This window comes from Pseudorca crassidens, chromosome 10 (genome assembly GCF_039906515.1).
Source record: "Pseudorca crassidens isolate mPseCra1 chromosome 10, mPseCra1.hap1, whole genome shotgun sequence".
Classification (NCBI taxonomy): Eukaryota; Metazoa; Chordata; class Mammalia; order Artiodactyla; family Delphinidae; genus Pseudorca; species Pseudorca crassidens.
This window is the reverse complement of record NC_090305.1, coordinates 69,973,373-69,988,883: the sequence shown is the minus strand read 5'-3', so window position 1 is coordinate 69,988,883 and position 15,511 is coordinate 69,973,373. Positions and strand designations below refer to the sequence as shown.

The 15,511-nt window shown below is 36.9% G+C and overlaps 1 protein-coding gene across 12 annotated transcripts in view; it reads right to left on the bottom strand.

The window, feature by feature from the left end:
* DOCK3 (dedicator of cytokinesis 3) overlaps positions 1 to 15,511 on the bottom strand; it is a 405,644-nt gene that overhangs the window by 363,118 nt on the left and 27,015 nt on the right. For all 12 annotated transcript variants that reach the window (XM_067754576.1, XM_067754570.1, XM_067754573.1 and 9 more), the window contains exon 2: positions 1,105 to 1,188. In XM_067754576.1, the coding sequence (XP_067610677.1) occupies positions 1,105 to 1,188 (84 nt within the window). The remainder of the gene's footprint in view (positions 1 to 1,104; positions 1,189 to 15,511) is intronic.

Below are 15,511 nucleotides of genomic sequence, written 5' to 3'. Positions count from 1 at the left end.
TAGTCTCATTTCTAGATGTCAGTTGGAAATCTTTCAATATTTCACTACTGAAAATGATGTTTGCTGTAGGCTTTTAGATATCCTTTATCAGATTAGGAAAACTCCCTTCTATTCTTATTTTGCTAAGAGTTTTTTTTATCATGAAGGGGGTTTTATTTATACTTCTGCTTTAAAATTATTAAAATGCATCCTGCACTAGAGCTCCCTTTCCAGAAAAGTGTACTCCCCAACTTAAACGGATCCTGGGTCATAGTAGGTTGCACTTACTCCCATACCCATCTGAACAGTAACTGGATCAGAGTTCAACTTCCATGTGTACTATCTCCATGCCCACATAGCAACATTTCTACTCTGTTATATAATTTGAGGTGGCTTCTAGTCATGCTGAACTGCTATCAATTTTGGTATCAATTTTGTTTTTGTCCATGCTCTGATTGTGGGTGATTTCTCCGGAACTATATTTTTTCCACATATCTTGCTGACTTCAGTGCATAATTTTGAAGAATGTGATATTTTTCAATAATGCATAAATATTATAGCAGAAATACCCAAATATGTCACAGAAGAAGACAGTCAGGCCAAACTTCATTTGAGCACATTTACTGCCTTGCTTTAATTACGACTGATCGTGTCCAGCCAATCAGACAGAAATATAAAAATGAACTGATTACACTTCAATTCTATTCAAATGCAGATAATCAGTAGCGAAATATTACCTATTCGATTGTAGGAAATCAAAACTAAGCATTTGATATAGTATGTAAAAATCATGTTCTGATTGACATGTATACACTGATGTGTATAAAATTTATGACTAATAAGAACCTGCTGTATAAAAAAAATAAATAAAATAAAATTTAAAAATTAAAAAAAAAATCATTTTCTGACAGCCAACAATCGTTATTTGTCACTATTAGATTAGAGCCAAAATAGCTCATCCTTTATGCTGAACATAGATCAGGAATGATTTTATAGCAGTGTATCATAATGTGATTAATTACAGCTTCAAAATGATTGCTTATAACTTCATACTACAAAATAAATGCATATCATACTGCCAAAAATGATCACCATTTGTGTTTTACAATTTATGGGTCCACTTACCTTCACATTTTTCAAGAATCTGGACTGTTTCTCCTATTTCTAAGACCAATCCTTGAGGGACAGATCCTCGAAAGCTGCATATCACTAGAAAAACAAGAATAAACATGTCAATTAGCATTTTAAAATAGTGAGACAGGGTCAGTGCCGATGAAAGTTAGCACTAAATTTTCTTAAGTATATACTCTCCCTTCTAATTCATTTTTCAAATATGTAAGTCCCTTTCAACTTAATCTATATTTTGAAAGGTAATATTAAATGGTTCAGAACACTGAGGTATACTTCGGCAAAATCACTATTACTTAAAGGTGTGTGCATGCATGCATGTATGTGAAAACATTTCTATAAACAGAGTCTCCCTCTCTCTCCCCCCCAGCATATCTTGTGTTTGCCTGTTCTTTCTGGGCAAGTATGTATCAATTAAGAAAAAATGATCATTAGAAGCTTATTATCTACTATAAACAGACAAATAGATATTTTTAAAAGGATCACCAAATAAATGATTATGCTTTGAAAAACAGAATCCCCACAATAAAACAAAAATTAATGAAGTAAAAAGCAAATGTACAACAGAGAAAATCTATACTCATCAAAATCCCACATACTTTTATTTTTAGAAAACTGATAAAATGATTCTAAAATTTACATAATACAAAGAACCAAGAAAAGGCTTGTCAATCTTAAAGGATGTACACTATCATATATCAAGCCTTATAATCTAAAATTAGTTCTTTGAAAACACTAACACTGATAGACACGTAAGCAAGACTGATCAAAAAAAAAGAGAGAGAAAAGGTATAAATTATCAGTATCACCAATAAAAACATTAATGTAATAATTAAATGATGTATAAAAGGACATTAGATAAAACTTTATAACAAAAAATTAGAAAATTTAGAATAGATGGATAAATTTGTAGAAAGATCAACTTTACAAAAACTGACAGAGCAGTTAAAAACTTGAATAGTCCTGTATCTATTAAACAAAAGTGAATCTGTATTTAAAATTTTCCCACAAATGAAATAACAAGTCCTGACTACTCTACCAGCGAATTTGCCCAAACATCTGGAGAAGAAACGCCAACCACAAATAAGTCCCTCTAGGAAATAGGGAAAAGAGAATTCATTTTTAACTCAGCATGAAAGTAAAAGCTGACAAAGACATTATAAGAAAGGAAAGTTACAGGCCAATCTGTCTCATGATCACAGATAGAAAATCTTTTTAAAAAAAAAAAAACCCAATTCAAAAATGGGCAAAAGACCTAAATAGACATTTCTCCAAAGAAGACAGACAGATTGCCAACAAACACGTGAAAGAATGCTCAACATCATTAATCATTAGAGAAATGAAAAACAAAACTACAATGAGATATCATCTCACACCAGTCAGAATGGCCATCACCAAAAAATCTACAAACAATAAATGCTGGAGAGGGTGTGGAGAAAAGGGAACCCTCCTACCCTGGTGGTGGGAATGTAAATTGATACAGCCACTATGGAGAACAGTATGGAGGTTCCTTAAAAAACTAAAAATAGAACTACCATACAACCCAGCAATCCCACTACTGGGCATTTACCCTGAGAAAACCATAATTCAAAAAGAGTCATGTACCACAATGTTCATTGCAGCTCTATTTACAATAGCCAGGACATGGAAGCAACCTAAGTGTCCATCAACAGATGAATGGATAAAGAAGATGAGGCACATATATACGATGGAATATTACTCAGCCATAAAAATAAACAAAACTGAGTTATTTGTAGTGAGGTGGATGGACCTAGAGTCTGTCATACAGAGTGAAGTAAGTCAGAAAGAGAAAAACAAATACCATATGCTAACACATATATATGGAATCTAAAAAAAAAAAAAATCATCATGAAGAACTTAGGGACAAGATGGGAATAAAGACGCAGACCTACTAGAGAATGGACTTGAGGACACGGGGAGGGGGAAGGGTAAGCTGGGACAAAGTGAGAGAGTGTTAGTGTATATATGGACATATATACACTACCAAATGTAAAATAGATAGCTAGTGGGAAGCAGTTGCATAGCACAGGGAGATCAGCTCGGTGTTTTGTGACCAGCTAGAAGGGTGGGATAGGGAGGGTGGGAGGAAGGGAGACGCAAGAGGGAAGAGATATGGGGATATATGTATATGTATAACTGATTCACTTTGTTATAAAGCAGAAACTAACAGACCATTGTAAAGCAATTATACTCGAATAAAAATGTTAAAAATAAATAAATAAATAAATAAAAATAAAAGGCAAACTGGGAATTCCCTGGTGGCACAGTGGTTAGGACTCGGCACTTTCACTGCCATGATTCCCAGGTTCGATCCCTGGTCGGGGAACTAAGATCCCACAAGCCATGTGGTCATGCATGCATGCATGCATGAATGAATGAATAAATAAATAAATAGTAAATCAAGTCCAACTATATATAAAAAGAATAACCATGACCAATTTGGGCTTATTCCAGAGCGCAATTGGTTTAATATTAAAAAAATCAATAAAGGGGAAAAAAAAATCACATGATCATATCCATAAATGCAGAAGAGGCATTTGATAAAATTCAACGTCTACTCGTGACTAAAATTCTTTTTTTTTTTTTTTTTTTTTTTTTTGCGGTACGCGGGCCTCTCACTGTTTTGGCCTCTCCCGTTGCGGAGCACAGGCTCCGTACCGGCAGTCCCAGCAGCCATGGCTCACCGGCCCAGCCGCTCCGCGGCACGTGGGATCCTCCCGGACCGGGGTACGAACTCGTGTCCCCTGCATCGGCAGGCGGACTCTCAACCACTGCGCCACCAGGGAAGCCCTAAAATTCTTAATAATCTAAGAATAGAAGGGAACTTCCTTAATATGATGAAGGTTATGTACAATGTATCTATAGCAAACATCATATATATTAGTGAAATACTCAGCATTTTATCAGTAAGGTTAGGAATAAGAAAAGCATGTCCACTACCATTTCTATTCAACATTACACTGAAGGGCCACCCTGTGCAAATAAAGCAGAAAAAGAAATAAAAGGTATAACGATTAGAAACAAAGAAATAATAGTATCATTATCTGCAGGTCTGAAAAAATCCCGAAGAACCTAGACATAAACCAACACAGAAAATATGTCAATGTGTAGCAAGGTCACTAGATACAATATGAATTTTTTTAAGTCTATACAGGAACAAACAACTAGAAAATGAAATGTTTTAGAAATATACAATTTATAACAGCACCAAAAATGTCAAGTAGGGCTTCACTGGTGGCGCAGTGGTTGAGAATCTGCCTGCTAATGCAGGGGACACGGGTTCGAGCCCTGGTCTGGGGAGATCCCACATGCCGCGAAGCAACTAGGCCCGTGAGCCACAACTACTGAGCCTGCGCATCTGGAGCCTGTGCTCCACAACAAGAGAGGCCGTGATAGTGAGAGGCCTGCGCGCCACGATGAAGAGTGGTCCCCCGCTCGCCGCAACTAGAGAAAGCCCACGCACAGAAACAAAGACTCAACACAGCCAAAATTAATTAATTAATTAATTAATTTTTTAAAAAAAGTCAAGTAACTATAAATAAATCTAAGTGACATATGGAAGAACTCTATACAGAAAACTATATGACATTAGATATAGTAAAAGTCTAATAAATGAAGGCATACAACCTATTCATGAATTCCAAGACTCAACAGTATAAAGATACAGATTTTCCCCAAATTGATCATTAGATTCTATGCAATCTCAACCAAAATCCCAATAGACATTTTGTGGAAATCAATAAACTGATTCTACAATGTGCATAAAAATGTAAAGGATGAAACAGAGGAACATATACTACCTAATATCAGCCTTTCCATTGTTTAAAAAAAAAAAAAAGCCCAAGCTATAAAATTGTGTGTGTGTGAATAGCATGAGTCTATTTGTATGTGTACATATATATGTATATATTTAATCTCTACTGAAGATATCAAATTTGCTTACTGGTTACTAAAGATAACACTTGTGTCCCCCCAAAATTCCTATGTTGAAACGTAATCCCCAGTATGATGGCATTTGGAAATGGGGCCTGTGGGAGGTGATTAGGTCATCAAAGTGGTTCCTTCATGTATGGGAGTAGTGCACTTACAAATCAAGATCTCAGAGAGATCCCCCTCCCCTTTCACCATGTGAGGACACAGAAGTCGGCAGTCTGCAAACCTGACAAGGGTCTTTATCCAAACCTGACCATCCTAGCACCCTGATCTCAGACTTTTCAGCCTTTAGAACTACAAGAAATAAATGTCTGTTATTTAAGCTACCCAGTCTATAATATTTTTGTTATAGCAGTATGAACTGGACTAAGACATTGGTAATTAGTATGCTCTTATTAAAGTATTTGGCTATATTTCTAAATAGTAGTAGCATTATTCAATCTTCTGCTGTAAATTCCCCATGGAAAACAAAATTCTGAACAAAAACAAATAACAAAGCAGTTAGACCAACTTCTACCATTTAATGCCATACAGATTTGGAAAATATTAAGAAACAGCAAATACTCAACAGCATCCTCCTTTAAGTACCAAGTGGGGAAAAATGGTCTTCTCTAGGATTTACTGGGTTGAACCCTTCATCACAGTGGAGAAAAAATCATGTTCCAGCGTCTCTCAAATCCTTGCAGGCACCCACATACTAACAATGAGACAAGTGTCCTAAGGTCAAAAGTATGCAATCTCTGAGCCATGGCTTATAGTAAAACTACAATGAATTGCATTAGCATTTAGGAATTTAACTTCACCAGACCTTCTATGTACTCCCTAACAAATTCTTTATCGAGGGCCTTGCTATTATTTCAATCTCCAAAGCATTCATCACTCCTGTCTTCCTAACCTCTGTCACTAATTGACAAGAACATTAAAATTACCAACCGCTTTCCTTGTTTGAAATTGGGTGTTTCATGCCTATTCAGAGAACATATGTAAACTTTTCACTTTAATAACTATCTTCATTCAAGACTGGCTTTCAAGTGATTTTTTAAATTAATGTATAAGTAGAAAAGAAAAAAATTATATTTGCTAGAAAAGCAAGAGGCTCAAAAGAAAGCAGATCTTTCTCCCTGTAATCATGGATCTACTTTCAGGCCTATACTCTGTTTGCAGGAATATCACAAAGAATAAACCTATTAGTTATAGACTGTTTCAGTCTATTCTCCTCTGTCTGTCAGGTACATTAGAAGTTACTGGTCACTGCGAGCTTCAAGAATTAGAAAAAGAATAGATACATATATATGTATAATTGAATCACTTTGCTGTACACCTGAAACTAACACAAAATTGTTAACCAACTGTACTCCAATATAAAATAAAAATTTTTTAAAAAGAAAATAATCTCCACCTATAAAGAATTTATCGTTTCATTGGTGGTGGCAGGGGAAGGACTGTGAGATGAGAGGGAAAAAATGCATGATCCATATGATGTTGCAAGATTTGTTTGACCCTGAGATCCACTTTCTACTCTCCTTCACCTCGCTCTATACCCCGGAGAGCCTGCCCTCTCGGGCAGCATCAACAGCCTCCTCTTTGCCCCGTGGCTGGTTGGTTAAATCCGGTGGAGAACACTGCCAGATGCTGGAGAACAGGCGGACAATAAGGTTGGGATGTTTATTCCTGCTGGGCCCTGGGAGCTGGCTGCATCCCTCTGCTGAAGGCCACAGCTCCTGTGAGTTTCTGTAACTGTTCCCTCACTTGCTCCTTCAGTCCTAGTGGTGGAACCAACCACCGGGGTACTGCACCCTATTCGTTTCCCTAGCTCCTGCCTCACCTTCAGAAGTAGTCCCTTTATTAAACCCTGTTCAGATTACCCCATTTGACTGTGCAATATCTTTCCTGCCCAGACCCCGACAGATAAGTACAAACATAATAACAGCAGCTCTTTGCAGCTTCGTAACCTTTTTTTACCTTTTGAATCCAAGTTCGCCTGGACTCCTGCAATGGCCTCCTAAGTGATCGCTCACACCCACAGGTGCCCCTTCTCAGCCCATTCTCCAAACAAAACAAAAACAAAACAACAACAACTATGACCTTTACCATTATTCTTTCAGTTTTGTGCCATCTTAATCCCCAAGTAATTAAGAATTCATCAGTGGCAAAATAAGATTGAAGACGTTTGAAAAACATGTTAACAGAGACAGATATACTAATTTTAAAATTTTTACAAATATTTAGCTTGAAATCTTTCATACTGTATCAAGTAGAAAAAGATTATAAACAATATTTATACCATGATTCCATTTTTTTGTGGGATATACAAATAAAAGTGGTTGCAACTAGGTTATAAGAATATTTTTATTTGCCTCTTGTTCAGCTTACCTACTTTGTCTACAGTGTATACATACTTCTCTAATATTTCTACCTTTATATACATACCTATACACACACACACACACTCATGAGGGAAAGCTTAATCTTTGCTAGATCATGAAAGAAGGGTCAAAAGATGCATTCTGAAGCAAATCCACTATACTGTTGTACCAGCCCACCCATATAATGCTACAAAATCAAATCTCTTCTGATTTCAAAAATGAGTTGTCATGGTAATAGACTCATAGTCCAAACTGACTTTCTATCAGTGTGGCTCAGAGAAAAATATCTACCTCTTTCCACTCAATTATTTCCCCCACCAACTCAAACAAAAGATACTACAAGAACTGTACTGCAGGATTGACCCATATTATTCTGTCTCCTTTACTATTAAATTAGTTTTCTTCTTTCTAATTGTTTACATAGATATTTCATTTATCATATACTAGTTTCATAAATATAAAGAATGTATTTCTGGGGCTTTCCTGGTGGCGCAGTGGTTGAGAGTCCGCCTGCTGATGCAGGGGACGCGGGTTCGTGCCCCGGTCCGGGAAGATCCCACATGCCGCGGAGCGGCTGGGCCCGTGAGCCATGGCCGCTGAGCCTGCACGTCTGGAGCCTGTGCTCCGCAACGGGAGAGGCCACAACAGCGAGAAGCCCGCGTACCGCAAAAAAAAAAAAAAAAGAATGTATTTCTGGAACATTATTCTGTCTCAAGTATCAATCATTCTTGTCCCAATATCCCACTTTTAATTGCTATTACCTCACATGGTAAAGTTAAGTACCTCCCCCCATTACTCTTTTAAGACTAAGCTCCTATGTTTGTTTTTTTCTTTTTTTTTTTTTTTGGCTGCATTGGGTCTTCACTGCTGTGTCCGGGCTTTCTCTGGTTGCGGCGAGTGGGGACTACTGTTCGTTGTGGTGCATGGGCTTCTCATTGCAGTGGCTTCCCTTGTTGTGGAGCACGGGCTCTTAGGCGTGCGGGCTTCAGTAGTTGTGGCACGCGAGCTCTAGAGCGCAGGCTCAGTTGGGCTTAGCTGCTCCGCGGCATGTGGGATCCTCCTGGGCCAGGGCTTGAACCCATGTCCCCTGCATTGGCACGTGGACTCTCAACCACTGCACCACCAGGGAAGCCCTCCTATGTTTCTTCTTACAGACAAACTGGAGAAAATGATTATAAAATTCAGTGAACGGTACTGGTGGCATTTTGACTGGATTGCATCAAACCTATAAACTGGTTTGTTCTGAACAAGTAATGGATTTTACTACATGTAAAACTTTTTAGATGTCCATATATAATATCTAAAAATTCTGAAAGAAAAATGGAAAAATGCCAGCAAGAATCAAAATGTTCTACATTCAGTATGGACATAGTTTTTACAATCAAAAAGAAAAATACAGACTTTTTTTGCCCATAAGAAAACTGGGCAAAAGATACAAATAGGCCAAAAAACACATGAAAAAATATTAACCACAGTAACAAAGATTGCTAAAAAGTATCATTTTTATTTTTTTATCAGATTGTCAAAGATTAATACCCAAACAGTGCTGATAAAGATGTGCACATATATGACTAGAATACAAAGTGTAAGATTTTTTTCTTAAAAAGGTGGTAGAAATGGGTCCATTTTAAGATTTCACATGCTTTGACACAATTCCACTTCTAGAAATCAATACTCGATAACCATCAAGTAAATAAATATATATGCAGCAAGATCTGCAGCATACTGTTCTCTATAATAGCAAAACTGAGCTATAAATTAACAACAAAAAAAAGCCCTAAAAATGGAAAGTAAAATGAATTAAATAAACCTAGATGTACAGCCAAGTTAGTAGTATAACCAAAAAGAGAGGAACTATTCCAAGTAATGTCAAAAGAAAGTAATTTGACCAAATATCCCTAATGGAATATATTCTAAGGATAAAAAGAACTTCAAAAAAATCTTAATCTGCTTTCACTAATCATACTGTTGATACAGTGATAGTAATGCTATTCTAAGACTGTTGTGTGAGTAATGGGGAATAAGGCAAGTAAGTAATTACTTAGGAATTTGTTTTTAAGGGAGGAAAGATGCAGATGTAAGATTTATGAAGTTAAGTAAAGACAATGTAGCAATGCACAGTTCCTGACAAGGCACTAGAAACAATGACAAATCTCTAGCACTGAAATTGTGATTTCTAAATATACTCTTTCTCACTAAAAGGAACCAGGGCTCCTTGGGAAAATGCCAAGTTTAGGACAGGAAATGCTTAAGATAAGCATAGAATATCTTGTCATACTAAAAACCAAGGAAGCTGTCAAAAACTACTATGGTCAGGTCAAAAGGACTTTCAACACCAGGAGAGTCCCACTACTCACTAAAAGAATAGTATATCAGTATATTTAAATCTCTGAGTTAATAATAACAATGGTTCAAAAAAAAGCTTATGGTCACTTTTCAGAGATTGCTAAGGGAATCAGCTCATTACTGTGAAAATTAGCAAAACAGGAAAAAAAACAGAACATATATCATGATTTTCCTATACAAACTATATACCTCTGAATACCCAAGTAGTTAAGGAAAAGTTTCTCTTTATAAAAAATATCCTAGACAATAAACAAAGAAGTGATGGCAAAGGTAGAATATCACCATTTTGCAACCCCCAATAAATGTATGGGTATAGGAAATGATCATCAATAGCTCTAACATCACAAAAAGAGGAAACAAGAAACTATGTAACTACTAAACAAAGTACATAATGCCATCTATAAAGTAATCATTTATTTTAAAAAAAACTCAAACCTTAATATGGAGACGCCTATAGAACTAACTGCCAACTTAAAGGAAATACCAGGAAAAAGGAGCATATTAAATGAATTCACAGAAACATGATTAGCAAGATTCACACCATGAGACAAAAGATTCAGTTTCTTTAACAAAACACTGCAAGGGAAAAAAAGAGATGGAGAACTTAATAAAACAGCCTTCAGCTATACAATTCCATATACAATAACACCAAAAATAATAAGATACTTAGGAATAAATTTAACCAAAGAGGTACAAGACTGAAAACTACAAAACACTGCTGAGAGAAATTAAAGATCTAAGTAAGTAGAAAGATATCCCATGTTCATGGATTGGTAGAATTGATACTGTTAAGATGACAATTCTACCCAAGGTAATCTACAGTTTCAATGGAATCCCTATCACAATCCCCAAGAAATAGAAAAACACATCCTACAATTCATATGGAATTTCCAGAGGCCCCAAATACCCAAAGCAATCTTAAAAAAGAACAAAGTTGGATGACTCACACTTTCAAGTTTCAAAACTTACTTCAAAACTACAATAATCAAAATAGTGTGGTACTGGCATAAGGATATATAGATCAATGGAATATAATTAAGAGCCAGAAATGGGGAAAGAAAAGACTGTTCAGCAGGGACTTCCCTGGCGGTCCAGTGGTTAAGACTCCGCACTTCCAATGCAGGGGACGCGGGTTCGATCCCTGGTCAGGGTACTGAGATCCCACATGCCATGCAGTGCGGCCAAAAAATTAAAAATAAAATAAATAAAAATTTAAAAAAAAACTGTTCAGCAAGTACTGCTAGGAAAACTGAATATCCACATGCAAGATAATGAAGTTGAATCCTTACCTTACACTATATACAAAATTAATTCAAAATGGATCAAAGACCTAAATATAAGAGCTGAAATTATAAGACTGTCAGAAAAAAAATAGGGCAAATACTCATGACATCTGATTTGGCAATAGTTTCTTGGATAAGAACAACAAAAGAAAATACATTAATTGAATTTCAACAAAATTAAAAGCTTTTGTGCAGCAAGGGACACTATTAAGAGAGTGAAAAGATAGTCTGTAGACCAGCAGAAAATATTTACAAATCAACTCTTAAAAGGCTTTAAATATTAAAAAATATATAAAGAAAGTAATAAACAACAAAAATAAAAAACCCAATTCAAAAATAGGCAAAGGATTTTAATAGACATTTCACCAAAAAATATATACAAATGAACAACAGCACATGAAAAGAGGCTCAACATCATTAGCCATTAGGGAAATGCAAATCAAACCCACAGTGAGATACCACCTTACACCCACCAGAATTGCTATCATCAAAAAGGCAGAAAAAGACTTCCCTGGTGGCGCAGTGGTTAAGAATCCTCCTGCCAATGCAGGGGACACAGGTTCGAGCCCTGGTCCAGGAATATCCCACTGAGCCTGTGCGCCACAGCTACTGAGCAACAAAGCCTGTGCGCCACAGCTACTGAGCCTATGCTCTAGAGCCCATGAGCCACAACTACTGAGCCCACGTGCCACAACTACTGAAGCCCACACGCCTACAGCCCATGCTTCAGAACAAGGGAAGCCACCGCAATGAGAAGCCTGCGCACCGCAACGAAGAGCAGCCCCTAGAAGGGTTCACCGCAACTAGAAGGCCCACGCGCAGCAACAAAGACCCAATGCAGCCAAAAATAAATAAAATAAATAAATTTTTTTAAAAAAAGGCAGAAAATAACAAGTTTTGGCAAAGATGTGGAGAAAGTGGAACCCTAGTGCACTGCTGGAGGACATGTAAAATGATGCAGGTGCTATGGAAAACAACATGGCAATTCCTCAAAAAATTAAAAATTACCACATGATCCAGCAATTCCACTCTGTGCATATTTCCGAAAGAATTGAAAACATTCACACAAAAACTTGTACATGAATATTTATGGCACAATTATTCATAACAGCCAAAAAGTGGAAAGAATTCAAATATCCATCAATTGGTAAAGAGATAAACAAAATGTGGTATACCCATACAATGGGATATTACCAGCCATAAAAAGGAATGAAGTACTGACATATGCTACAACATGGATGAATCTTGAAAACATTATGCCCTGTGAAAGAAGCCAGACACAGAAGGCCACATATTGTATGATTCCATTTACTTGAAATGCCCAGAACAGACAAATCATTAGACAAAAAGTTGACTAGACGTTGCTGGGGTGACAGAGAGGGAATGGGGAGTGACTGCTGATGGGTACAGGGTTTCTTTTTGGAGTAATGAAAATGTTCTGGGATTAAGGTAGTGGTGATGAACGCACAACTCTATAAATACACTAAAAATAAGTGAATTGTACACTTTAAAGGGTGAGCTATATGGTATGTGAATTATCTCTCAAATAAGGATTTTTTTAAACACAAAAAAAGAAAAAAAATAGTATGCAAACAATGATAAATAAACATAAAAGAAAACTAATTGCAGGAAACAAGGAAATTTTATATAACTGACTTTTACGTCAAAAAAGTAAAAATAGCACACACTTTAAGACCTAAGACCAAATATTGTCAATTATCAGAACAAAGCAGATGAAAGCAGGTGTCTCTACAGAGGAAATCCTCACAGGAGAACTTTAAAAGCATTAGGACAATTTGAGAATTACAATCAGAATGACTGTTTATATCATATGAAATAAATGAAAATCCATGAGTCTGTGATCATACTAAATGAAGAAGAAAAAAAGAAAAATGGCAAAACAAGAAGTAGAAACAATCCTGTAAAAGAAAGTAAGTCAGTAACATTAAGGGCAGGCTAAAAAAATAAAATGTATACACAATGTAGAGAAAAAAGACAAGCTGAAATGTTTTAAGTAGTGGTTCTTAAATGAATCCAAAGATGGGCTTCCAGAAGTCCATAAATATTCTGATATGGTTGGTAAATTTTTATTTTGGCATACGTGAATCTTCCTGCAGACATGATCTGTAACATTCATTATATTCTCAAAATGGAATTTGACGCTTGCCCCCCTCACCCCCAAAAAAAGTACCACTAGATTAAAAATGACAGCTATAAAAGACAATTGATACGTAATAAAATTTTTACTTAAAAGGTTTAAAAAGCAAAACCAAGATTTGGTTTCTCAAGTCCATGCTCTGGAACAAAGGTAGGTTTGTTCTGACTTACTGGCCACAGAAAGGTTATGCATCTTCCCAGTAGAGATAATGGCTGAAGATACAGACTCCAAAACCAGAATGCCTGAGTTTGAATCTTGGCTCTACAACTTACTGGTGTGTGACAATGGACAAGGCAGGCACTCAGCCTTCCTGTGTCTCAGTTTCCTCATCTTTAAAAATGGGGATGATAATAGCATATACTTCATAGGATTATGGTGAAGATTACAGTTAATATACATTAAGTGCTTAGAATAGTACCTGGTACAAAGTACTATGTAAGTGTCTGAAATTATTATTCCACAAGTTACTTTTTAAAAGTATGTACATAACTTATTTATATATACATAGAAAGAAATATCAAATCATTTATAGCAGTTACCTGAGCTGGGTGAGGGAAGAAGTGGGGATACACTTGGGGAAATGAGTTAAGAGGCTTTGAGTATTACTTCCACAGTTTTTAAAAGCTGTAAGGATTTTTAAAAATTAAGTCCATCGTATTTGCCTATACCATGTATAAGCACACTGCATCTATATAAGCATTCCACAATGTCTCTAAAGTTGTACTCTTTTCAGTGTAACTCTAGTAATACAAAAATATCATAGAATCAACACTAAAGTTTACTTTCCTATATGTGAAATAAAAGAAACCACCATTGCTAAATCTTTTAATACAAACACTAGCCATCAGAACAGAATTCAGAGTTTCCTCTTTTACATGAAAACCAGCTGCTTATAAATTAAGAACTATTGGGTTATCTTTTTGCACTTCAAGAAAAGAGCACTTCAAGTTAGAAACTATCTTTTTTTTGGGGGGGGGGGGTTCGCAGGCCTCTCACTGTTGTGGCCTCTCCTGTTGCGGAGCACAGGCTCCAGACGTGCAGGCTCAGTGGCCATGGCTCACGGGCCCAGCCGCTCCGCGGCACGTGGGATCTTCCCAGACCGGGGCACGAACCCGTCTCCCCTGCATCGGCAGGCGGACTCTCAACCACTGCGCCACCAGGGGAGCCCCAGGAACTATCTTTTAAAAATGTGTTTCAAACACACTACAGGCAAAGAGAAATTTTTAAGGGGGTGAATATGCTTTAATGTAAGAGATAAACTATGTACCCCAACTGAGTCCCAAACGAGTTTCAGTCATGAGGTGGGGAGGAGAGCATGTAATGTCTGGTGAGGTCAGGAGAAGAATAAAGATTTCAAAGAGGTGGTTTGCAGAATGGCAAATGGGGGATCTAAGAGTAGAGGCATGAAGGATAGATGGAAGAGGACAGCAAGGGTCTGTCTCCCATCCTGGCCAAAGAGACAGTGAATTATTAGGGCGAGGTACAGACAGAAGAGGTGAAGCTTTCTCTCCAAGAATTTGAGACCCAGGAGCGCAAGCAGTGCACACAGCAGTTATAGCACTGATTTAGGGCATAGGTGTCAAAAATCACAGTTACAAAGGCAGTTTTGAGAATTCTTAGTAATTAAAAAAATATATATGACTAGAAGGGAAAAAAATTAACACGTAGAGCTAACACGTAGTTTCAGAACTTGTTTCTGTCATCTACCTAATTAAAATAATTTAAAAGAAAATGCAACCCAAGGTATTAGTTCCATTTACTTTATGAGCTAATAAAATGTAAAGGTCATCTCCTCAATCAACAATCTATTTCCAGCTTATAATCTCCAAATACCACAGAGAAAAATACTCTCTCATACATATCAAAGTTAATAAGTCATGGGCTTCCCTGGTGGAGCAGTGGTTGAGAGTCCGCCTGCCGATGCAGGGGAGACAGGTTCGTGCCCTGGTCCGGGAAGATCCCACATGCCGCGAAACGGCTGAGCCCATGAGCCATGGCCGCTGAGCCTGCGCGTCCGGAGCCTGTGCTCCGCAACAGGAGAGGCCACAACAGTGAGAGGCCCGCGTACCGAAAAAAAAAAGTTAATAAGTCATTTATAAAGCAATAATGCCTATTACAACACAATATTTTCTTATTGAAACAATTTTATATATTAACTCTAATTTGATGTAAGGAAAGATTAGTACAATATATTTATTTTATTTTACTGAAGAGGCAAATAGAAGGCAGTTAAGTGATTTGTTCACAGTCCTTGTAGGTTTTCCATGTTAGGAACAGTAGTGCCTAGTTCCTCTGAA